Below are 26057 nucleotides of genomic sequence, written 5' to 3'. Positions count from 1 at the left end.
AGGCACAGTGAGTCTGGAATGTTCAGCCTCAGAACACTGGATATTTTCAAGAAGGAGTCAATTCTTGGGGCTAAAGGGATTAAAGGCTCTGGAGAAAGCAGGAACAGGGGTCTGAGCTGAATGCTCGGGCATGATTGTGTGGAATGGCAGAGTGGACGTGGGGCTGAATGGCCCACTCCTGCCTTATGTTGCAGTGAGGGCTACTGGCAGAGTTAGTTCTTGGCTTCCAAAGCCCTTCTCCAATCTCTGATGCAAGTTTCTGGAAAAACCCTAAGTATCACACTGTCAGCTGGTTCAACCATCCTTTGTTGGAGCCTTTTAGCCTGCAGTTACCTGGATCCAGGGGAGATGATGGTCAGCTTTGTGATAGGCTGATTCCATTGGAATGTTAAGCTGACTGGCCGTGGGATAGACCCGTGCTCTTCATTGTATCTCAGTAACGTGGACCATCAGAGATCCAACATGTGCTACAACTCGTGAACTCCTCTCTGAAGACTTGTATTGCAAATGCAACCAGAAACACAGCAGCCATCCTCCCACAGCGAGCTCCCTGGAACCGCAGTGTGATAAACGGCCAGGCAATCTGTTTGTGACGCTGATGGATGGATGTTGACCAAAAAAGGGGAGTTTATTCCTAGTCTCTCGAAGTAGCAGTACAGGATCTTTTACCTTCCCTAAGGAGGGTAGCGCTGTTAGTCAATAAGATACTTAATCCGATAATCTGTTCCATATCTTTGCTCTCATTGAAAGAGATTTTCCACGTTGTACTCTGGTGCAGTTTATTAAAGAGACGAAATGTGTATGACAAGATTCTGAAACTGGACAGTAAGGAATTCCCATTCATTTGCAAACAAGTGTGATCTACTTGTATTTGAATGGAAATAGTGAATTTCAGAATCTCAAAGATGAGGGATAGTAGCACAGTGGTAGTGTCACGAGGCCATTCATTCAGAGACCCAGGTGAATGCTTGGGACGTGGGTTCAGATCCAACCATAAAGAGCTGACAGAACTTAAATTCCATTACCATCACTCGGACAAGAGATATTAATGAAGTTATCAATTATTTTTTAAAATCCATTTGGTTCTCTGACACCGTTCAGGGAAAGAAACTGCCATCCTTACTGGGCCTGGTGTACGTGTGACTCCACGCTCTCAGCAATGGGGTTGCTCTCTGAAATGGATGAGTAAGCCTGTCAGTTCAAGGACAATTCAGGAGGGGCAACAGATGTTACCGACAGTGATCATGGCACATGTACAAACAGAGGCAGCAGCCATTCAGCCCATCGGGGTACACAGGTCTGAGTAACTGTCGTAATGTCTTGTCATCTTCCCCCCCCTGCCCTTTCCATATGGCTCTTGATGTTATTTCTATCTAAATAATGGCCTGGTGGCCAGGTGGAGAACCTTTTATTGAGTCTGTCTCTCCAACCAGCTCTTGGATACTGCGCCTCAAACCCGGAATGCCATGTGATGTGGCTGGGACAGACTGGAATCAATCTTGTGAACCTCTTCTGAATTGCCTCCAGTGCAATTCTATCTGTAGGATAGATACTGGGAGACTGAGGACAGGGGCTTTGAATTAAGAGCGCCTGTCACCTTCTGTAAATAAACTATCCTTGAATAAACGGAGCTCTGTGGAGTGGCCCTTAGCTCGGAATTCACTAATGAGTGGGCCACGCAGATGAGAAGACATGCAACTTGTTACTCATTGAGATTACCCACTGTTTTTATTTTCATGTGGGATGAGGCAGCTGGGCCAGCATTTTCTTAATCTGCCTCTAATTGCCCTTGAACTGAGCGGCTTGCTCAGACTTTTGAGGATAGTAGAGTGTCAATTCTGTTTGCTGCAGGCCTGGAGTCTCCAGTAGGCTTGACCCAGGTTAGGATGGTAGTTTGCTTCCTACAGTAATATAAAGCTGGCCCCTTGTGAATCACCAATGTTTCCCTGCTGTACTCTCGATGGTCTTGCCCTCAGCTGTTTCAACTAGAATTTAGGTCTGGAATTCCCACCCTTTAAATCCTCCCTCCCTTATATCTGCCTTTAGGCAACTGGAGGGTCTATTTTTTCATTTCAGTAACAGTCGTACAAAGCGCTTCAGTGCCTTTTGTAAATACTCCAGTCCTTGTGATAGTGACAGCACTGAGACCAGTGACTGACTAAGGGAACAGCCTTGTTTTTTAAAACTCTGCTATGGGTGGATAAGGTTTTAATCAGTTAGTCTCAGCTGTGCCTATGTCAGGAAGCTGCTTTGTTCGTTTCTTATTTGTTTATGGCTGAGGACAACGGGAAATTCCCACTCCCAATCCGGAAACTCCAGATCATCTTATGGGACAGTGATTGTGGAAGGCTGTTGCCATGGCAAAGGAAGAAAAACCCAAGAATAAGTGAGTGGAGAGATTTATTTTAGGAAATTTTTTACATGTTGAAATCACATGGGATGGGAGGGGATTTGGGGGGAGGGCACTGTCAGCCAAGGGTCATGAAATATTGCTGATGGCATGTGGCTCTTAAAACTATAAATGTGTGTTACCAAAGTGTGCTGTCAGCTGCCATCCTGTTTGAAATACTCAGCAGAGGCTAGTCAAGGTGGAGAATCAGTTTGGATAGAACTGAAACAAGAAGGGGACAGAGCTTCAGGAGTAGAGAGATAATGGGAACTGCAGATGCTAGAGAATCTGAGAACAGTGTGGAGCTGGATCAACACATCAGGCCGAGCAGCATCAGGAGCAAGAAAGCTGACATTTCGGGCCTAGCTGTGTTCATCCAGCTCTACACCTTGTTATCTCCAGAGCTTCAGGAGGTCTATTTTGTGGGCCACCCAACAGCAGTGATTGTGTATTTTTTGGCTCAAGGTATTGACTATTTAGAAATAGGGAAATGACACTGCAACTAAAACGATTGTAGCAGTGAGACTACAGCTGGAGAATAGTATACAGTCTTTGACCTTGTCGCCTGGGGAGAGGGAATCGCAGAGAAGGTTCACAAGATTTGATCCCGGAGATATGGAATTTCTCTTAGGAGAGAGTGACCAGTTGAGGCCCCTACGCTCAGGAGTTTAGAGGGAGGAAATCTAGCTGAGATGTGAGCTGCTAAAGGGGATATTTAATGTTTTAACAAAGATCTGTGGCTCAGATGGCAGTTGGAGTTGTTTGGTTTGCAAGCAATGATTATCCTAACAGCAACAAAAACAAAGTTGCTGGAAGAGCTCAGGTCTGGCAGCATCTGTGAAGGAAAAAAACAGTTCATGTTTCGGGTCTGGTGACTCTTCTTCTGAACTGATGGCTGGGAAAATGTCAGTTTATATGCAGACAATAGGGAGGTGGGTGGGGTATGGAGTAAATGATGGGGCTGTATCCTATTGTTTACTCCCTACCCCCCCACACCTCCCTATTTTCTGCATATAAACTGACGTTTTCCCAGCCACCATCCGTTCTGGACCTTAAATGTTAACTATTTTCTTCCTTCACAGATGCTGCCAGACCTGCTGAGCTTTTCCAACAACTTTGTTTTTGTTCCTCACTTACAGCATCCTCAGTTCTCTTGGTTTTTATTGGTTATCCTAACAGCATTTTTTCTCTTTTTTTTTTGGAGGGGAGGGGGCTGGCAAACACACTACCAAGAAGACACAGTATGCCCCAACACACCGGCAGCTCTACCCTCTTAAGAACAGATCAGTCTGACTACAAGGCTGCCACAACCTTGTGGAATAAGGACACAAACTGACAGTGACACTCAAAGATGAAAGATCCCATACCCACAATGAGCAGGACAACTGTGATACACAAAATACCTTGCAGCAACTGCCAGAAACATGACGTAGGATAGACTGATAGGAAACTCTGTCAATCAGGACATGTGAACACCAACTCCCAGCAAAACAGCGTGACCAACTTTCCCCTTAGAACATAGAACAATACAGCGCAGAACAGGCCCTTTGGCCCTCGCTGTTGTGCCAGCCTGTGAACTAATCTATGCCCATCCCCTTACACTATCCCATCATCATCCATATGCCTATCCAAGGACTGTTTAAATGCCCCTAATGTGGCTGAGTTAACTACATTGGCAGACAGGATCTTCCACGCATTTACCACCGAGTAAAGAACCTGCCTCTGATATCTATCTTAAATCTATCACCCCTCAATTTGTAGCTAGCCCCCTTATACAAGCTGAAGCCGTCATCATCCTCAGAAAAAGACTCTCACTGTTTACCCTATCTAATCCTCTGATCATCTTGTATGTCTCTATTAAATCCCCTATTAGCCTCCTTCTCTCCAATGAGAACAGACCCAAGTCCCCTCAGCCTTTCTTCATTAGGGCCTGCACTCCGGACCAGGCAACATCCTGGTAAATCTCCTCTGCCCCTCTTCCAATGCTTCCACCTCCTTCCTGTAATGGGGCGACCAGAACTGCATGCAATATTCCAAGTGAGGCCGCACTACTATTTTGTATAGTTGCAGCATGACATCAAGGCTCCGGAACTCAATCCCTCTACCAATAAAACCTAACACACCATAAGCCGCCTTAACAGCACTATCAACCTGGGTGGCAACTTTCAGGGATCTATGTACGTGGACACCAAGATCCCTCTGCACATCCACACTACCAAGAATCTTTCCATTGACCCAGTATTCTGCCTTCCTATTATTCTTCCCAAAGTGAATCACCTCACATTTATCTGTATTGAACTCCATTTGCCACCTTTCAGCCCAATTCTGCAGTTTATCCAAGTCTCCCTGCAACATTCTTCCACACTGTCCACCACTCCAACGACTTTAGTGTCATCTGCAAACTTACTAACCCATCCACCTACACCTGTGTCCAAGTCATTTATAAAAATGACAAACAGCAGTGGTCCCAAAACAGATCCTTGAGGCACATCACTAGTGATCTGGCTTCAGGCTGAATATTTTGCCTTCTTACAGAAAGCCAGTTTCTAATCCAAACTGCTAAATCTCCCTCAATCCCGTACCTCTGTGTTTTCTCCAATAGCCTACCATGTGGAACCTTATCAAAGGCTTTACTGAAGTCCATGTATACCACGTCAACTGCCTGACCCTCATCCACATGCTTGGTCACCTTCTCAAAAAAACTGAGGTTTGTGAGACACGACCTGCCCTTGAAAAATCCATGCTGACTATCTCAAATCAAATTGTTTCCTCGTTTCAATGCACAAACATAGAACGGCATCCAGTTCGCTGGGGCAAAATTACAGCACTAGGACAAGCAAGACACACCAGCACAAGAGTTCCTGGAGGCCTGGTTTTCAACCAGTGAATGTTTTTAAAAAAAAAACATGCTGAAATAGACCCCATCCACATATCACTTTGGTACAAAACCAGAAACAAGACTTCCTGCCATAACAGACCAGACGATGTGTAAATTCAGAGCTGGACAGAACTACAGCGCTTCAACGGAAGCTACAAACCACTGACACTCAGAGTGGCAAAATAACTGCACAAAAGCCAGTTTGTTCAGCGAACCAGCCAACAAAGCTAAAGGCAATTGACAAAGTAGTTTTCCTGTCTACATCCATCAGAATAGAAGAGGGAGAACAGGTGGATATGGTATACTGAAATTGACAAAAGGCTTTCAATAACATTTTACAAAAGACTTGTAAAGAAACATTAGGGGTCATGGGTTTTTGGGAAGTGTGTGCTGGCATGGAGAGGGCTCTTGTGGAGCAGTGCTAGTTTCCTTCATTCCTTCCTCTCCCCGAGCCAGGAGGCCCTGCACTGAAGGTGTGTAATAACATCTCTGAACAGATTACTTTTATACTTTTAAATCATTTATACTTGCATGGGCAGGAAACTTAATTAACCGACAGAAAACAGTAGGGCTGAATGGGTTACTCTGTTTAACATAGAACATTACAGCACAGTACAGGCCCTTCGGCCCTCGATGTTGTGCCGACCTGTCATACCGATCTCAAGCCCATCTCACCTACACTATTCCATGTACGTCCATATGCTTATCCAATGGTGACTTAAATGTACCTAAAGTTGGCGAATCTACTACCATTGCAGGCAAAGCGTTCCGTTCCCTCACTACTGAGTAAAGAAACTACCTCTGACATCTGTCCTATATCTTTCACCCCTCAATTTAAAGCTATGCCCCCTCATGCTTGCCGTCACCATCCTAGGAAAAAGGCTCTCCCTATCCACACTATCTAACCCTCTGATTATTTTATATGTTTCAACTAAGTCACCTCTCAACCTTCTCTCTAATGAAAACAGCCTCAAGTCCCTCAGCCTTTCCTCGTAAGACCTTCCCTCCATACCAGGCAACATCCTAATAAATCTCCTCTACACCCTTTCCAAAGCTTCCACAGCCTCCTGATAATGCGGTGACCAGAACTGTACGCCATAATGGTTTGGTGCGTCAAGGCTCAGTGCTCAGGCCTCCAGCTAACCATCTTATAAGAGTGACATGGATGTGGCGACTAAATCTGAGTTCCAAGTTTGAGGATGACCCAAAACTGATGTAGTTACTAAGATTGTCTTCCATCTGCCAAATCTTTGCCCACTTGCTTCATCTCTTGAACAGAGTTGAAATGAGAGGTTGGCAACTTGTGTAAAAAAACAGGAATACTGGGGATTTCTTAAATGGTGAGAGACTGGGATGTGTGGAACTTCAAAAGGCCTTGTCAGTGAACATTGCTTCCTGCAACTGCATGTTAATGAAGAAGACAAATGATCTGTTGGTCTTAATTCCCTAAGATTTGACTAAAGGATTAAAGATGTCCTACTGCAGTTGAACAGAGCCCAGGCGAGATCACATCTAAAGTAAAGCCATGCCTTGCATGAGTTCGGAGTTAAAGGTACTCTCTCCTCGGAGTAGGCTATTCAACCCTTTTGGAGCCTGTACCATTGCCTGGATCACGGTTCGTCCATACCTTCATTTGCTTACCCTGGATTTCTTGCTCCTTTTGTGCTGCTTGTGTTTCATTTTGTGTAAAATTTTCACTTTTTTTAAACAAAACATTCTCATGGCATGTGGCTGGGCCAGCACTTATTGCCTGTCCCGAGTTGTCCTTGAGGATGTTGTTGAGCTGCCATCTTGAGCTGCTGCTGTCTGTGTGCTGTAGATAGACCCAAAATGCCCTTAGGGAGGGAATGCCGGGATTCTAATCCAGTGACACTGAAAGAACAGGGATATACTTCCAAATCAGGATGGTGAGTGGCTTGGATGAGAACTTGCAGATGGTGCTGTTCCCATGTATCTGTTGCCCTTGCCTTTCTAATGGGAGGTGGTTGTGGATTTGGAATTGATGTGGCTTTTCTGCTTTTATAGGGGAGTGTTTCAGATTTCCATTGATTCTCAATCAATATTTTGTGTTGGTAATGATTTGGACCCCTTTCATTGTTTGAGCCTGCTTGAATGCTTGTACCTGGATTCATTTCTGCTTGGTCTTGGCGCCTCTCATTTCTCTCCAAGATATCCAGGGCTACCCTGTTCTCAATGTTGCTTTACTGAGCTGGACTATCCCTAGTTGACTACTGGACCCCTGTGTTTACGAGTGACTAATTTGACCTGTTAGAATTCTATTAAACTCTTCAATTCTCCTTGCATATAGAATGTTGAATTCAGTTCTCCAGTGTAGTTCTTCCTTCCCTGTCTCCAAGTCTTGAAAACATGAGCAGTCCTATTACCATACTACTGCCTTATTGGAAAATCATCAATCTTCGGGTAGTACAAAGCTCAAATATCATGTACATATTGCTGACACTTTTTTTTTCTCTTGTACTCGGGACAATTTGCAAGAGGTACCAAATCTCAAGCAGAATCAACAATAATGCAATTAACATTCATTCCCACTATAAAAGTGCCGTAGCGTCTAAGGCGACAAGGCACATGGGGTTAGAATAGACAGGTACTTGATTTCCAGCACACAGATGATGGGTTGATGGGCTGCCTCCTGTACTATAAAGACACTGACTCTCAATGACAGTAGGAAATGTTAGATATTGTTAAGCTCTAGGCTGGTGGAAGGGGCCATTACCACCTTTTATCTTTGAATATACGATATTGTGATGGAGTTTATTTCCATCAGCACTAAGCTTGCCTTGTGTGTGTTTTGTTTTATTCAGGATCACCATGATATGTTGCTGGAGATCGAGAGAGACCAGGCCATCACTGACAAGGTCATCCTCATTCAAAAAGTGGTTCGTGGATTTAAAGACAGGTAAGGCTTGTCAAACCAATTATACAGCAGCCCAGCTTTGTTCAAAAGACACTGATTTAATGGAACACTTTTCAATGGAATTGTGTGAATGTGTCTTTGTATCTGCAAAGTAATCACTGGCATTTGAGCAGCATGATCTGTTTGATGTTAATGTCAATGTTTAACCTATTCCCCTACCACTGCAAAGACCAGATAGCAGCCATTGCTAGCCCTGAATTTATCCTGAACATAAAATAAGTAAACAATGCTAGTCATGAGGACAGGAGGAGGTTCTCAACATGCAATTATATTAGCTGTCTCCTTTTTGATGCGGTGGTGGCCTCGTGGTATATTTCTCTGGACTAGCAATCCAGAACCCTGGTCCAATGCTCTGTTGACATGGGTTGAAACCCCACTGCAGCAGATGGTGGTGGTTTTTTAAAATGTGAATTTCAGGATGAAATGCTCATGCAATGCTTACCATGTGACCACTGCCCTTTGTTGTACAGACCTACCTGGGTCACTAATATTCAGGGAAAGAAATCTGCCATCCTTGCATGGTCTGGCCTACATGTGATTCTAGACCCACAGCAGTGGGGTTGTCTCTAAACACTGGCCCTAGCCAGCGATGCCCACGTCCCATGAACAAATAATAGATCTAAATCCTTCTCTTTATGTGGGGCTTTGATCTTAAATCATACAAATCTTTTAGTGATATTTGTCTAACTTTTTTATAAATAGAATGAACACTAATGCAATTACATTTTGGCTAAATTCATTATGTCAAAAAAAGGTGTTTCTAAATGAGAAAAGTCTGTTTCTGATGACAAATTGCTGGAAAAGCTTAGTAGGTCTGGCAGTACGTGTGGAGAGAAGCCAGTTACTGTTTTGGATCCAGTGTCCCGTCCTCAGAAGTGCAATTCTGAGGAAAGATCACTAGACCTGAAACGTTAACTCTGACTTCACTCCAAAAAACACTGCAAGACCTGCTGAGCTTTTCCAGCAATTTTCTGTTTGATTCATTAGCATCAGTTCTTGTCTGTCTGTTTAGTTCAGTTTCTGTTGGCGTCTGAGACTGACCCCAAGATACTGCCAACACTTTTTTAGATATTTTCTAGTCTCGCTGTTCAGATGTTATGGTCTACCTTTAGCAGGTAGAAATTTGAACCCAGCCCTCCTGGATCAGAGGCAGGGACACTAATGCAGCACCATAAGAATTTTCACCAACAATTTTTATTACTGATGACTGATGTGATAGTGAGTACATATTGGCTAGATGTGCACTTGTGATATCCATGAAGAGATCAATATTGACCAGGGTAATCCCTTCCTCCTATCTGACATAGTGTCTTGGGATCTTCTGCAGATTGCAGAATGGAATGTCTATCTATTTACCATCCCCTTTTTTTTGAAGGACAGCACACATGACAGTCCAATGCGCACTCAGTACTGTACTGGAGCATCAACCTTGGTTTAGTTCCCACTTGAGCCCCAAATAAGACTTGTACCTGTGACCTTGAGCTTCAGAGGCAAGAGTGCTGCCACCTGATAGCCATGTGGTTGAAAATAATGGACTTCTTCAGCAATCAGATCAATCGAACTCTTGATTTAATCTACAACAGCCACAAAGCAAGGAAAAGCTGAGTGCTGGAGTTCTTTGAACGCCAGAGTTTTCATCTATTTGAACGCTTACACCTATGGCGTGATATTCATCTCTTTCCCAACACTCCTGTTGCATTATTATTATTAGTAGTTGTAAAGCCTTTGACAGGGTTCCCCATGGTACATTAATTACTAAAGTTGATCACTGGAATTCAGGGCGAGGCAGTCAATCGGATACAACATTGGCTTGACAGCAAGAGACAGAATGGTGTGGGGTCCATGTCTGTCACCAGTGTTTTTGCAGGAGTCAGTGCTGAGTCCACTGTTATTTATCTAAATAATTTGGATGACAGTTTAGGAGGCATGGATTAGCAAGTTGGCAGATGACACCAAAATTGGTTGTATGGGGAACAGTGATGAAAGTTATCTTAAACTACAAAGGCTTTGATCAGTTTGGCCAATGGGCTGAGAAGCAGCAGATGGAGTTTAATTTGGATAAAATAAAGTATTACACTTTTTCAAATAAACAAGGGTAGGACTTTACACTTAATGGTAGAGCCCTGGGTAGTGTTGTGGCAGAGACCTGGGTTGGGAGGCTCAGGTATGTAATTCCTTGAAAGCGGCATCACAAGTAGTTGGGTGGATAAGGAGGCATTTAGCACACTTGCTTTCATTGCTCAGATTGTTTTGAGTATAGCAGTTGGGACATCAAGTTGAAGTTGCACGGGATGTTGGTGAGGCCTCTTCTGGGCTATTGTGTATAGTTCTTGTTGCCCTGGTTTAGGATGGATATAATGATGTTGGAGAGGGTTCAGAAAAGATTTACTAAGATGCAACTGGGCCTGGAGGATTTGAGTTGTAGTCGGGCTTGGATGTTTTTCACTAGAGCGTAGGAGTTTGAGGGGTGACCTCTATAGAAAATTATAAAAATCTTGAGGGCCATAGATAAGGTAAATAACCCAAGGTCTTTTACCCAAAGTAGGGGAGTTCAAAACTAGAGGGCATGATTTTAAGATTGGAGGGGTGGTGGGTAGAATTTGAAAGGGACATGAGGGGCCACTTTTCCCACAAAAAGGGTGGTTCATCTTTGGAATGAATACCCAGAGGAAGTGGTGGATGCAGGTACAGTTCGAGCCTTTTAAAGGACAGTTGGACAGGTACGTGATTAGGGAAGGGTTTGGAGGGCTATGGGATATGGACCAAACACAAGCAGAGTTTAATTCTGGGGAAACTCTGGCATGGACAAGTTGGTTTGAAGGGTCTGTTTCCATGCTGTATGAGTATCAATTTATGGCTCTATTAAAAGATGATTTTTGGATAAAATATATGCACTGGCATGAGATGCTCTGCCACTGGCACTCTGGTTTGTGTATGTTCAACTAGAGGGTTAACTGTAATAGCCTGATACCATGAAAGGAAATGACTTGGACTCGCATGATCTTGAGATTAAGGGAAAGGAGCAGGGAAGGAAATAGTTTAAGGAAACACTCTACTAAGTTAGTGTTTTACAGCTAAAACTTTTTTAATCTAATACAATAAAACGTGTACTGTCCGAATGGGCTCTTGGGGAGCTGGCAACATCTGTGATTTTCAATGCTATTATGGACTTAAAATAAAAATCCTTTCTGTGCCTTCATTTAATTTATGGGAAGCAAGAAGTCTTTACAATTTTGTGACCACACCGTAGCCCTCTGAATTCCTGGGATGCAGGACTGATGTATGAGGAGAGACTGGATCTGTTAGATCATCTTCACTTTGGAAGAATGGAGTGGGACAGGGAGATCTCAAAGCTATAAAATTCCAACAGGGTAAAAGCAAGAAGGATTTCCTCAGAGGTTGGGGAGCCCATAACCAGGGGTCTCTATGTAGGACTGAGGTGAGAAATGTCTTTGGAGTGGTGACCCTGTAGCATTGTGGCCAAAACATTTGAATGTTTTCAAGAAGGAATTAGATAGTTCTTGGGGCTAAAGGGATCAAGAGATATGGGGGAGAAATTGGAACACAGGACTGAGTTGAATGATCAGCCGTGATAATGTTGAATGGTGGAGCAGGCTCAAAGGGCTGAATGTACGTGCCCCTGCCCACTTCGCTGCTCTGACCTTCTCTGACATCCGGCCTCTGCGGCTGATTTTAGAACCCGCTCACGTATGCCAATGCCACTGCTTACCACTACATATGCCCATCATTACTGCGTTTGTCCCTGCCTTGCACTTGCTATGCTGCAGTATAAAATGCAGGTCCTGTTTGCCTCACCTGCGATGGGATTCGAAACTGTGATATTGACATTATTTCTGAATGTCGGCTCATTGACCATTGGCTAACTGGCTGCAGTTTAGAAAGGGCCCTGTTTGAATGCACCCTCCTGTCCTGTAATACTGTGGGTAACATTTGAAGCACTTGTGCAGTCTGAACAATCTTTTTTAAATTTGTTCCTGGGATGATGGCATCACTGGCGTTATTTACTATATAGGCCAGACCAGGTAAGGATGGCAGTTTCCTTCCCTCAAGGGCATTAGTGAACCAGATGGATTTTCTCAACAATGGCTTCATTGTCATCATTTAGATTCTTAATTCCAGATATTTTATTGAATTCAAATTCCACCATCTGTTGTGGTGGGATTTGATCCCAGGCCTCAATGATATCAGGGTCTCTGGATTAACAGTCCAATGGTGATTTTATTAAATGGCAGGAAACATGGTCCAGTGCCTTACTTCTATTTCTTTTTTTTTGTGAAGCCCTTGACAGATCAGGTAGCAACTGTGGAGGGAAAAGTTGACATTTAAGACTTTCTCTGTTAACTGTGCTTTTCTTCATACTAACAGGAGTTTCTTTTGGCTAATTTTTTGGTTTTGTTTGGAGATGTTGGTTGAAGGATGTGTATTCCTGGAGGATGGCACATTCCTGGCTCTTCTACAAAGTGGTGCCTTGGGATCTTTAAATCTACCTGAGAGGGTGCACAGACCTTCTGCTTAAACCTTTGTCTCTATAAGGTAGAACGCCAATGGTAGTGTAGCACTCTCAGGGTGACATTAGTAATGGCCCTAGAGGCTATCTCTCAGCCTGGCGTAGTGGCCTTCTGACAGTATGTGGTGGTCTCTCAGTCCGTTGCTGTCACAGCATGGATTTCCAGTCTCCAGGTGATTCCAGAGGCGTCTCCCAGCCTCTACCCTTGAGGTGAAGCCTCATGTACCAGAGGCTAGGTGCTGGTGTGGACTGGATTAGAAAGACTGAGTTTTGAATTTCTTACTTCACTATTTTCTAGTTTATTCCTATAATTGGCACTGTCACTGCTGGACTTCTTATTTCTTCTCACTTCTCCCCCAAAGAACTTGTACTGAAGAATCTCTATCTAGGTGCCTTTGCATATGAGATGATGACGTATGAACTTTTTTTCACTGTGCTTGTTTGGGTACTTGTGAAATAAAGCTAATTCAATTTCTGAATTGAACTGGCTTCCTTCTGACACGGAAGTGAGATTCTTGCACACTGGGCCACTTTACCAATCTACAGTTTTCCACAAGAGTTAATATGGTTGTGTGTTGCATCTCTTATTTTTGAGAGAAAGGCAGTAAGAGTATACTTGAGATGGAAATTGGGAGAGGAGAAAAGTGGACATGAGAGCTTTCTTAAAGAGGGTTAAGGAGAATCCAAAGGCTTTTTCCAAATATTAAGGACAAAAAGATAACTAGGGAGCGAATAAGACCCCTTTAAAGATCAGCAATGTGTGGAACTGCAGGAAATTGGGAAAAATGGTAAATGAGTATTTTGTGTCGGTGTTTACTGTGGAGAAGGATACAGAAGAGAGAATGTGGGGAAATAAATAGCAACATCCTGAAAAATGTCCATATTACAAAGGAAGTGGTGCTGGATGTCTTAAAACATATAAAGGTAGATTAATCCCCAGGACCTGATCGGGTGTATCCTGGAATCTTGTGGGAAGCTGGGGCAGTGATTGCTGGGTCCCTTGCTGAGATATTTGTGTCATTGATAGCCACAGTTGAGGTGTGGGAAAGCTGGAGGTCGGCTAATGTGCCACTGTTTAAGAAAGGTGCTAAAAAGCCAGGGAGCCATAGGCCAGTGAACCTGACATGGGTGGTGGGCAAGTTGTTGGGGGGAATCCTCAGGGACAGGACTGTACATGTATTTGGAAAGGCAAGGACTTATTAGGGATGGTCAACATGACTTTGTGCATGGAAAACCGTGTCTCTTGAACTTGATCTGGGTTCATTGGAGAAGTAATGAAGAGGATTGATGATGGCAGAGCAGTGGATAAGATCTATATGGACTTCCATAAGGTGTTTGACAAGGTTTCTCATGGTAGACTGGTTAACAAGGTTGGATCACATGTAATACAGGGAGAACCAGCCATTTGGATACAGAACTAGCTCGAAGGGTAGAAGACAGAGGGTGGTGGTGGTGGAGGGCTGCTTTTCAGACTGTAGGCCTGTGATCAGTGGTGTGCCACAAGGACTGGTGTTGGATCCACTGCTTTTAGTCTTTTGTGTAAAAGATTTAGATGTGAACGTAGGAGGTATGGCTAGTAAACTTGCAGATGACACAAAATTGGAGGTGTAGGGGGCAGTGAAAAAAGTTTATCTCCAAGAGTACGATGGGATCTTAATCAGATGGGCTATTAGACTAACGAGGGGCAGGTGGAGTTTAATTGAGATGTGAGTCACTGTTTGTTTTTAGACAGGGAAATTGAGGCAAGACTTAGACACTAGATGGTAAGGTCTTGGAGTGTTGCTGAACTAAGAGACATTGGTGTGCAGGCTCATACCTCCAAGAAGGTGGCATCACAGATTAGGAAAATGAAGGGGCATTTCGTATGCTTGTCTTTATTGGTCAGCGCGTGGAGTATGGGATTTAGAAGGTCATGTTGCAGCTGTACAGCACATTGGTTAGGCCACTTTTGGAATACTGTGTGCAATTCTGGCCTCCCTGCTACAGGAAGAACATTGTGAAAGGGTTCAGAAAAGATTTACAAGAATGTTTCTGGGTTTGAGCTATAGGGAGAGGCTGAATAGGCTGGGGCTATCTTCCCCGGAGTGTCGGCGGCTGAGGAGTGACCTTTCATAGAGGTTTATGAAATCACGAGGGGCATGGATAGGGTAAATAGCCAAGGTATTTTCCCTAGGGTAGGGGAGTCCAAAGCTAGAGGGTGTTGGTGTAAGGTGAGGGGGAAAGGTTGAAGAGACCTCAGGGGCCACTTTGTCATTGCAGAGTGTGGTGCACCTATTGGAATGAGCTGGCAGAGGAAGTGTTGGGGCCTAGTACAGTACAACATGTTTAAAAGGCATCTGGATGGGTGCATGAATAGGAAGGATTTAGAGGGATATCAGCTAAATGCTGGCAAATGGGACTGGATTGATTTTAGGATATTTGGACAGCATGGATGAGTTCTACCCAAGGGTCTATTTCATTGCTGTACTGCTCTGTAGGTCTCCAAGTTCCAAGCGAGATTATTTTAAAAAAATTCAATATCTTCCACAGGTCAAACTTTGTAAAAATAAGGAAGTCGGTGATGGTGATTCAGAAGTCCTGGCGTGGATATCAGTGCCGGAAAAATTTCAGCACTGTAAGTCAACTGTTCACTTTCTTGGTAATTTTTGGTTTAAAAATTGTTTGTGAATGTTGTTGGCCAAACTGACGTGGGCTTGCCGTTCCCTAATTCTCCTTGAGAAGGTGATGTTGCGCTGTTGTCAATTGCTGCAGTATTGTGTGGTGTGGCCATGAGGGAGGGAATTCCAGGATTTTGATCCAACAACAGTGAAGGAACGGAGCTCAATTCCTAAGTCAGGAGGGAATGTTACTTGAAGGCGGCAGTACTCTGAGCCTGCTGCCTATCTTTTCGAGATTTTGAGGTTCAAATCTCCAAAGAACCTGCTGAATGATCAGTTCCACAATTGTTGTTGGACTTGTGCGCAGGCCCCTCAAATGTTAATGTTTTTTTTCTTCCCTTTTTTAAAATCATTTTTTTTCCTTTTCCTCTTTTTTAGTCCTGTGTCTGTCTCTCTCTCTCCACCCGCCCCCCCCCAAAAAAAAAAACAGCTGTAACCCTGTGAGAGAGCCTGGCCCTATTACCCTGATGCAGTTTGTGGTGTGATCTGTCTGTTGGCCACACAAGTCGACACTTTGTTTTTCTCTCCGTGGTGTCTCTGTACATCTGCCAACAATAAATCGAATCAAAATAGAGTTCAGGTTTGTAAGGCTCACCCAGACTTCCTCTTAAGAGTCCCTTAGATGATCTATTAAACAGGAGAATGTGGTGACAAATTAATGGGGAGCGTGTCTGTCTGGGCTAATAAATTGTAAAGGATGTTGTGTTTGACCTTTTTTTTGTGATCGCTGAATGTAAGAGGAAAATAAGCTTGAGCTGGCTGATCAATGATTTGCATGGAGAGGTGTGAAGGTGGTGTGTTGGTCATGGAGCTACCCCACCCCCCCCCACCCCCACTTCCACTGCTGTGCTTTCAGTTTTGCTGCATGAACAACACTAGCCTTGAGTCTGCAGTGCATCATTTGCGCTCCTTCATCCGCACCAATACCTCCTTCATCTGTCTTTGTTTTAGATGCGAATCGGATTCTCCAGACTCCAGGCGCTCTACCGGTCCCGTAAGCTCTGCACACAGTATCACTTCGCTCGCAAGAGAATCATCCTGTTCCAGGCCCATTGCCGCGGTTACTTGGTGAGGAGAGCGTTCCGCCATTGCTTCTGGGCTGTCATTACCATCCAAGCTTATGTTCGAGGCATGATCGCACGTAGACTCTTCAAGCGGCTGAGAGGAGAAGTGAGTGCCATTCCCTATAATGGCAGGAGGGAGGATGTGCCCATTACTTTGCAGCTGAGACTGCCTTAACTTTAAAAGTCAAGTCTCCAAAGCCCAGCCAATCTTTAAGGCTACTCTCTCTCTACTGAGTGAGGGTCACCACTCCTCTGGTAGGGAGAGGTTGTGCTGAGTCTTTTCATGGTAACTGCAGCCTGTGCAGGTATTGAACCCATGCTGTTAACATTGCTCAGAATTGCAAATCAGCCCTCCAGCCAACTGAACTGACCGTCAGCTGCCTGAGTGGGCAGGTGGCGGCCCAGTGGTATTATTGCTGGGCTGCTGATCCCCAGAGATCCAGGGAATGCTCTGGGGATCAGATTCAAATCCCACCATGGCAAATGGTGGGATTTGAATTCAACTTGTTTAAATTTTTTAAAAATTTGGAATTAAAAGTCTAATAACGACCACGAATACGTTGTCAACTGTTGGAAGACTATCTGCTTCACTAATGCCCTGTAGGGAATGGAATCTGCCATCCTTACCTGGTCTGGCCTATATGTGACTCCAGATCCACAGCAGTGTGACTCCGAACTGCCCTCTGGGCACTAAATGCTGCCTCGCCAGTGGCGCCCTCATCCTGTGAATATATTTTTTACAAAGTAGCTGGAAAGAGCATTTGAGCGGTCTTTTTAAAACAGCATTATGACTGGGAATGTGCTGTCCTCGTAGATTGTTAGCTATCAAATGGAAATTCAACGTATATTTGAAGAAGAAACCAATGTAGGTCCATGGGAAAGAGCAGAGATTAATTATACAGCCCTTTCAACGACACAGTATGTGATAGAATATTGAATGAGGAGGCCAGTCAGTCCATGTCTCTGGATGCCTAGAACAGCTTCATCAAGTGCACGAAGTCCCCATTGTAATAAGTGTTGAGACAGTACCATCCTGCTCCAGGATTATTCCAGTAACTCCAGGTATTCGAGATCTAATGTCTGGAATACATTGACACACACAACTCTAGGTAAAACCAAACACAAATTAGGTTCATACCTGATGATAAGAGACTGTGTGTTTCCAGGGCTTTGGCAAAAGGGAGTGTGACTAATTGGGTTTGACTTTCAAGCCACCAACACACAGGCTCACTGGGCCAAATACAAAGAACAGCACAGCACAGGAACAGGCCCTTTAGGCCCTCCAAGCCCGCGCCGACGCATTTTGCCCTTCCATACTGAGACTGTCTTCACTTACACAATCTGTATCCCTCAATCCCTTCCTGTTCATGAATTTGTCCACCTGCTGTGCTCTGATTTTTAGGGTCAGAGCTCCTTTTCACTGTTCCTTTTTCCCACAACTTGTGGCGCCTCATAGAATCCCTACGGTGTGGAAATTAGCCCTTTTTGGCCCAACAAATCCCCACCAAACCTCGGAGCATTCCCACCCCCCAACCTAATCTACACCACTGGGCAATTTAGCATGGCCAATCCACCTAGCCTGCGCATCTTTGGACTGTGGGAGGAAACAGAGCACCCACAGGAAACCAATGCAGATGCATGGAGAATGTCTGTCTATGTGGAGTTTGCACAGTTGCCCGAGGCTGGAATTGAACCTGGGTCCCTGGTGCTGCCCCACCTCTGCCTCAAACCAATCTATTTGGCTGCCTGCTTTTGTTTCGTCTCTGCCACTACTTGTTTGAGAGGTAAATTTGGTGAGCCCTCCAATGTGCAGGTAACACAAGTCAGACACAGTGGGGGTCTGAGGTTATTAAAAAGCGATATGTAAATGCAAATCTCTTCTCAATTTGAGCTGCTGTTGAAATATCATTGGCTCACTCAATGTGGGTTCAAAGCTCTAGCTGTAACTGAAACCTCTGAAATTGATCCTTTTCTTTTGTGATCCTCCCTTACCTTCACACCAGTACCACCGGAGGCTGGAAGCAGAGAAGATGCGCCTAGCTGAGGAGGTACGGCTTTGCAAGGAGATGAGCAGCAAAAAAGCCAAGGAGGAAGCAGAGAGGAAACATCAGGTGAGTCACTTGAATGACCTCAGTCCTCCATTTTCCATGAGTGGCTGAGGAACCGCCAGTGGCATCTGGGACTCTGATCATTCTCAAGAACGGCCAGAGTTGGGATCTCCCTCTGCAAATTGTTTGTGGGAAAGTGGGTGTCACTGGCTGGAGCAGCAGTTATTGCCCTCCAGCAGCTGTGGAGAGCTGCTCATGTTTGGAGTGTAGGAGCACCCACAATGGGAGGGAATTTGCTGATTCTGACCCAGTGATGCTGAAGGAATGGCAATGTATTTCCAAGCCAGGATGGTGAGTGGTTCAGAGGGGAAGTCCTAGCTGGTGACATTCCCATGTATCTGCTGCCCTTCTAGATGATGCTGGTCCCAAGCTTGGACAACGTTATCTAAGGAGCCTTGTCAAGTCATAGAATTATACACCACTGAATCAGACCCTTTGTTCACCAGATGTCTTTAATTTAGTCTAGTCCCATTTGGCCCACATCCCTCTAAGCCCCTTCCTATTCATGTACCTGTAATGTCTTTCATATTACCAGCCTCTGTCCCTGCCACAGCCCATCTGTTGCTGAAACACCTTCTTTTTAGTTTACAATACTTCTCCCTCTGCTTTGACAATTCTAATGATGCCATCTTTTCCAACCTTGCTTCCCGCCACCCCCAAATTTGCAGATTCTCAAAAGCCCATACCCTTGTGCACCACCTTGATCCCCCTATTTCCTCCATCACGCCTCCACTGACCTATGTTTAGCTCCTGGTCCAACACTTCTGCCATTTTTAAGATTCTCGTCTGTGTACCCCAGCCTGTGCCTCCATGGACCCTACAACAATCGGAGTGATGCCATCCAGAGGCCCAGACCTGTGCGTGGGTCAAAAACCACCAGATCAGTACAATCTATGTTCAACTGGAATAAAAAAGCCAACATCAGCTGCCATTGATCATCATAAGAACCCAGCTGGGTCATGTGTCCTTTTTTAGGGAAGCAAATCTGTTATTCTTGCCTGATTTGACCCTCTGTGACTCCAGACCCATAGCAATTACTCACTAAATATATTTACCAATAAATATTTTACACGCATTAGCAGTGTCCATTTGTCTGGGGGAGGAGGACTGTGGCAATGAGACTGAGGATCAGCCATATTACAGATGAGCTAATGCCAGAACTGGCTTAATGGGCCAAATGGCCGCCTGTCTATTTTCTGTGTGTTGTTTGTCCGTCCGTCCGTTATCTCAGAGGACAGGGTGACTTTCATTCCAGAGACCCATCCTATTGGTTTAGGACGTGAGTTCAAATCCCATTTTCAGCTGGTGGAAGTTGATTTTCTAAATGAACCTAGACTCTCAAAGCTAGCCTCTGAGGCTGTGATCATACCAACTATCATTGTTAGTTGTACAAATCCATCTGCTTATGACTTTTTTTTTCTTTTCTCCTTTCTTTCGGGAAGGACGTCCTCTGTACCTACCTGGTCTGGCCTACATGTAACTCCAGATCCCAACACTGGTGTCGACTCCTAACTGCCCTCTGACATGGGCACCGAGTCCAAGGGCACTTAGGGATGGCCAACAAATACTGATCTTTCCAGCAATTGTCCACGTCCCATCAAAGAATAAAGGCCTGCTGTAATGATTATTGTTGGTCGTCTGTTGTATCCAGAATTGTATTGGCTTGGCCAGTTGAACCAAGTGTAGCCATGTTTCACCAATGTGGGTGACCCTCACCCCTTCTCCTTTGGGGACCACTGGCAAGTTTAGCTGACAATGTTTTGTTTTTCATTTCCTGTTCTTCTTGAACCACAGGAGCGCCTCGCCCAATTGGCTCGGGAAGATGCCGAGAGGGAGATGAACGAGCGGAGGGAGGCCCGTCGGAAGAAGGAGATGGTGGAGCAAATGGAGAGAGCCCGCAACGAGCCTGTGAACGACTCTGAGATGGTGGATAAAATGTTTGGCTTTCTGGGCAGCCCCACTCCATTGCCTGGACAGGAGGGACAAGCACCATCTGGGTTTGAGGTACTAAAGTAGATTCCTTCACTCCTGGTTTCCCTAATGACTACGAAACCATTGTCAGTGACCCCATCTAGCGGCAGATCTAAGATGTGGGAGTTGTTAGTCTACTGTGTATCTCCAACTTCACTTTGTACCATGAGATAGTAAGAACTGCAGATGCTGTTATCAATTTTTTTAAACTATCATCACGATGGAACTGTTGACTAAGCTTTGCAGTAATTTGCAATAATTCAAACTCAACGCAAACCAGAAATGGCATAAGAATGTTTTGCAATTAGAGAGCTTTTAGGAGCCATTTTGTAAGATCTTACTCCTCTTCTGAGGCAATTTTCCTCTTTACCAGATTATTCTGATTTGGTATCTCAAATTGTCAGGGCAAACACGAAAATGCTAAGTTTCAAATGCTCACAACAATTTGCAATGCAAAATGCAAGTGTGTTAATTTGGTGTTAAATTGGCTGTGCCAGAGCTAATGTCCTATGGAGCAAACAGGGTGGAACTAGGTAGCAGCAACTCGGCCAGCCAGTCATCCACTTCTCCTGCAGTGTAAACAGTTGTGGTGATTTGTTTGAATTTTGGCATTCTTGCACGTGTCCTAAAACACAATGAAAAGTTGACGAAGGGTCTAGGCCTGAAATGTCAGCTTTTGTGCTCCTAAGGTCTGCTTGGCCGGCTGTGTTCATCCAGCTCCACACTTTGTTATCCTGGAAAAGTTTCAGCTGTGTCCATGTTCTGTTATGAAGTGATTTTATTTTTTCAAATTCTTTTGGAATGGATCGATCTAATTTGTATTAATTGGCACCTTCTGCTCCCCCTGCTTTATGAAGGAAGCATGTTCCAAAAGTTGGCCACTCACTCAGACAAACGTTTGGCAGAATTTTTATCAGCCCATTGAAGGAAAGTAGTGATGGAGGGCAACCTGGAATCTGTTGTAGAGATGCTCATTGCCACAGCAACAACAAGCAATGAAGGGTCCAATCGATGGTCACTTTACTGGGATGTTGAACCTGCCTTCCTTTGTTGTGCAGCCTCGGGTGGCCAGTGGTACAAAGCTGCTGGCTCTCTGGCCCATCAGCATGCGAGGCTCTTCTGCCATCCCTGTCCACACAGCAGTCTTCTCATGCTCACTCTCGAGAGGGAGACCGGGCTGTGAAAGTAGGAAGGTGGGCTTCAGGAAGAGCAGATCAGTCTCAATCGCATCAGCAGAGCAGACCTGATGGGCTGAATGGCCTAATTCTTCTAATGTTTAAAGTCAAAAACTGCATCCAGTTTAGAGTATCCCATTTCTTTTTGGGTCCCCAAAAAACAGTTTACTCACTTTTTTTTTCCTTTGGTTTCTGTGGGAATATACCCAATTATTCGTCATAATCCCATCTCTCCCGTGTCTCATTCTCTAACACAGCATAGAGCTGAAGGAACACAGCAGTTCGGGCAGCATCAAAAGAAGGGTCGTGACCCAAAACGAGACGACAAGGTGTAGAGCTGGATGAGCACAGCAGGCCAAGCAGCATCAGAGGAGCAGGAAAGCTGACGTTTCAGGCCTAGACCCTCCTTCAGAAAAACCTACTCCTGCCCAAAATGTTAACATTCCTACTGTGTTCCTCCAGCGCGACACTGAGTTAGCTTCGGATTCTAGCGTCCACAGTTCTTGCCGTCTCCAGTCTCTCGGTTCTCTTCGGACTCTTTTGTCCATTTTGTGGGATGCGGGTATCACTGGCTGAGCCGGCATTTGCCATTCCCTAGTTGCCCCTTGAATGTGGAAGTGATCTGCCTTCTCGAACCATTGCATCCCACAATGCTGCTAGGGAGGGAATCCCAAGATTTGGACCCAGTGACTGTGAAGGAACAGTGATATATTTCCAAGTCTGGGTGATGAGTGGCTTGGGGTGGGGGCAGGGGAATGGTGTTCCCATATATCTGCTGCCCTTGTCCTTTTTTAGATTGAAGTGGTCACTGATTTGAAAGGTGCTGCCTCAGGATCTTTGTATTTCTGTGGTGCATCTGTACATAGTGATACCGTGATGCATTTGTGCTTCTGCCCTAAATTGAAGTGTGCCGAACATGTAGAACTTTTGATTATTTCAAATCGCACATTAACTTCTCCAACAATGGTCGTTTTTTTTCGAAACATGCTGTTTGTTGATGGGGGTTAACTTAATAATATTTTTGTTTTGGATCCAGGACCTGGAACGTGCCCTGCCAGAGGTGGAGGAAGAGGATCTCGATGCCAGTCTGCCACTCCCAGAGGAGGAAGAGGAAGACGTTTCGGAGTACAAATTTGCCAAGTTTGCTGCCACCTACTTCCAGGGCACCACCACGCACACCTACATCCGCAGGCCCCTCAAGTTGCCCCTGCTTTACCATGACGATGAAGGGGACCAACTCGTAAGTAAGACCTAGAGGAAGAGGTGGATCACTTACCTAAAACAAAAAACAAAATACTGCAGACGCTGGGAATCTCTGAAACGAACTCTGCAGAAACTCAGCAGGTCTGGCAGCATAAGCAGCGAGAGAAGGACGAAATGTTAAGAGCCTGGTAGAGCTTCTCTTGGAACAGATGCCACCAGGCCTACTGAGTTTCTCTGACATTTTTCTGTGCTCGGATTATTTATTGTTGGAGTCACTGGTTTTCTTTTGAGTGGAAATGCCAGCTTGCCACCTGCCAGCCTTAAGGATGAAATAAAACTGGCTTCAAATAACCATGTTTGAAAAAGTCACATCTTTTTGGGCACCCATCCGAAATCCTATGGCACTAGACATTAAGATTAACAAAAGGCAGGTTGTTTTGTTAAATAGTGAGTGCTCATGTTCTGAAAGGCTCAATGCTAAAGTTGATTTTGTTAGTAATCTTCAAAAGGCAATGACTATACAGCAAGAGATGATGAGGTGTAGAGCTGGATGAACACAGCAGGCCAAGCAGCATCTTAAGATCAGAAAAGCTGATGTCTTGAGCCTAGACTCTACAGCAAACTTTTTTATTTACATGTACCTATGGGACCAGGAGTTTACTGGTTGGTTGAATATTCCACATTATCAAGAGGGTCATATAATTAATAAAAATGTGATGCAGGTGGTTGTACTTCATTACAGCAGAAATAATTTTAAATATTTATTTAAGGCAAAATTGCGATAACAACAGTCCAGCAAGCTGCCTTACACTGTCATCCTCAACTGACTACTCTGACATTGTGGTATTTGAAGAGAAATTGAATCAATTGTTGACATTTCAAGCAGCCAATCAGTTAAACAACTGTATTTCCGTTGTGCTAAATAAATTTCAATAATTGGACAGAATAACACTGTAAACTGTGGTATTTTGAAGTACGTAATTTTTGCCAGTTTATCAAGAGCTCGTTAGGGTGCCAGTCTGAAACAGTTCACTGTACACCCGAAAGGGTGCAGAGCAGAGGAGAGGGGAGAATTTAATAGCTGTCCTAAGGGGCTGGCACCAGTGTCATGGGCCTGATGTTCTGTGAAATGACATGATGTTCTGAGATAAAGCAGTGACATTCCTCACGTCCCCGTGGTTGGCATCATAAACTTTTTGGACCATCCATTCATTGCCAAACACTAGTCTGTGAGAGCTTGCTGTGCTCAGAGATAGCCAGTGGCGTTTTATCACCTTGTTGTGTTAGCTGCAGAGCACTAAGTTGCTTGGAGCACGTTTTGTGCACACAAACCTGTCTTTTTTTCTCTCCCCCCCCCCCCCCCCCCCCTTGCATACCTCCCTGGTTTGCAGGCGTCTCTTGCTGTCTGGATCACGATATTGAGGTTCATGGGGGATTTGCCAGAGCCCAAGTATCACACGGCTATGAGCGATGGCAGTGAGAAGATTCCGGTCATGACCAAAATCTACGAAACCCTGGGCAAGAAGACATATAAACGGGAGCTGCAGGCTCTTCAGGGAGAGGGCGAGGTAGGCTGTTTGGTGAGCAGTTCTGCCGAACTCAGCTGCCAAGAATATATTATCTGTTCTTCTTTCCCCGTGTGTTTTCCTTCCCAGTTTGCTGCTTGTGGCAGTGAGTTCCTCGTTTTAGCCTGGCACTTTCCCTTACCGGAGCGCAAGAGGGTTGGTGGGGGACACCACATAGAGGTTTATAAATCACAAGGGGCATGGAGAACGTAAATAGTTGAGACCCCCCCCCCCCCTTACATTACGGGAGGGTGCAGGCTTAAAGTGAATGGGCAAAGATTTAAAAGGGATCTGAGGGCCAACTCTTTCTCACACAGGGTAGTGCGTGTATGGAATGAACTGGCAGAGGAAGTGTTGGAGGCTGGTACGGTTTATAACATGTGAAAGATATTTGGACATGGATAGGAAAGATTTGGAGTTATGGGACTGGTCGGTATGGGTGAGTTGGACCAAAGGGTCTGTTTCCACATTGCGGAACAATCCTCTAAGTAAAGATGTTTGCTGGTAACGGGGATGGTGAAATCAGGAAGCCTTCCTAATACATCCTGTGATGATTATATATTGTGCTGATTTTTGTTGGTACCCCTTCCACTAACACTTGACATCGTTGCATCTTGCAGAGTGCATCTTCTGACAAGAAGAACAGTGTGCGGCACAAGCTGGTTTCCCTGACTCTGAAGAAGAAATCAAAGCTAACAGAGGAGGTAATATTTGAGAAGACTTGACTTTACTTTTCCATCCTCCACTGCCCCCCCCCACAACCCACCGTGCACATGAGACCAGGATCCATTTGAGCACATCAAAATGCCGTCAGTGACCCGAGTCTTTTCACTGATATATCCTCCATTCGATTCTATCCTTGTGAAAAGTCAGGCTGTACCTTCAACCATTGCCAAGTCCTGCCCACACATCGTCCCTGTGCTCGTTGACCAACGTTGGCTTCCAGTACGGAAACAGTTTAAATGCAAAGATTCTAATCTGTTTTTAGCCTCACCTGCTTCCCTGCAGCTCATCTCTCTCAGCCCTTTAGCCGTCATCAATCTCCACACTCCTCTGACCCTGACAATCAACAGCCTGTTTGGGTGTCCAGTTACTTTTGGCTCAAAACTCCAAGGCCCCCACCCCACCTTTCTTTTTTTTGGTCCTAGTTCATTCCATCACTGTCTCCTTGTTTCAATCCCTCCTGCAAAAGCCTACCTGTTTGGCTAAGCACTGGCCCTCCTCACCAGTGCACGACGTCAAATTTTGTCTGTAAATCTCCTGTGGAAATGTCTCGTCTCATTATTTTGCTGCTTTAACGGTGCTGTGTAAATGCAATTTGTCCTCTGTGCATCTCCCTCTTGATACTTTGGCTTCTCCTCCTGACTCCCATCAGGTGGCAAAGAGATTGAACGATGGGGATTACACCCTCCGGGGGAACAGTATGTTGGAGGATAGGCCGACCTCTAACCTGGAGAAGCTCCACTTCATCATTGGGAATGGCATCCTCCGTCCAGAGGTCAGGTACTGATCCCCCTCGCACCCTTTTACTTCATCGTTCCTGTCTTTCTCACTGCTGTTCCTCACCAGAGAGCTGAATGGAAT

The 26057-nt window shown here is 44.9% G+C and overlaps 1 protein-coding gene across 2 annotated transcripts in view; it reads left to right on the top strand.

Annotated features, from left to right (window-relative positions):
- The window catches only part of myo7aa (myosin VIIAa), a 152878-nt gene that overhangs the window by 65308 nt on the left and 61513 nt on the right, over nucleotides 1-26057 (top strand). For both annotated transcript variants that reach the window (XM_048532748.2, XM_059646833.1), the window contains exons 18-26: nucleotides 8090-8184; nucleotides 15260-15344; nucleotides 16339-16557; nucleotides 18455-18562; nucleotides 20354-20563; nucleotides 22742-22945; nucleotides 24300-24476; nucleotides 25094-25177; nucleotides 25849-25976. In XM_048532748.2, coding sequence (XP_048388705.1) covers nucleotides 8090-8184; nucleotides 15260-15344; nucleotides 16339-16557; nucleotides 18455-18562; nucleotides 20354-20563; nucleotides 22742-22945; nucleotides 24300-24476; nucleotides 25094-25177; nucleotides 25849-25976 — 1310 coding nt within the window. The remainder of the gene's footprint in view (nucleotides 1-8089; nucleotides 8185-15259; nucleotides 15345-16338; nucleotides 16558-18454; nucleotides 18563-20353; nucleotides 20564-22741; nucleotides 22946-24299; nucleotides 24477-25093; nucleotides 25178-25848; nucleotides 25977-26057) is intronic.

The sequence above is a fragment of the Stegostoma tigrinum genome, chromosome 6 (genome assembly GCF_030684315.1).
Source record: "Stegostoma tigrinum isolate sSteTig4 chromosome 6, sSteTig4.hap1, whole genome shotgun sequence".
Classification (NCBI taxonomy): Eukaryota; Metazoa; Chordata; class Chondrichthyes; order Orectolobiformes; family Stegostomatidae; genus Stegostoma; species Stegostoma tigrinum.
Note: the sequence above shows the minus strand (reverse complement) of the source record. Positions and strands in the feature narration are given on the sequence as shown.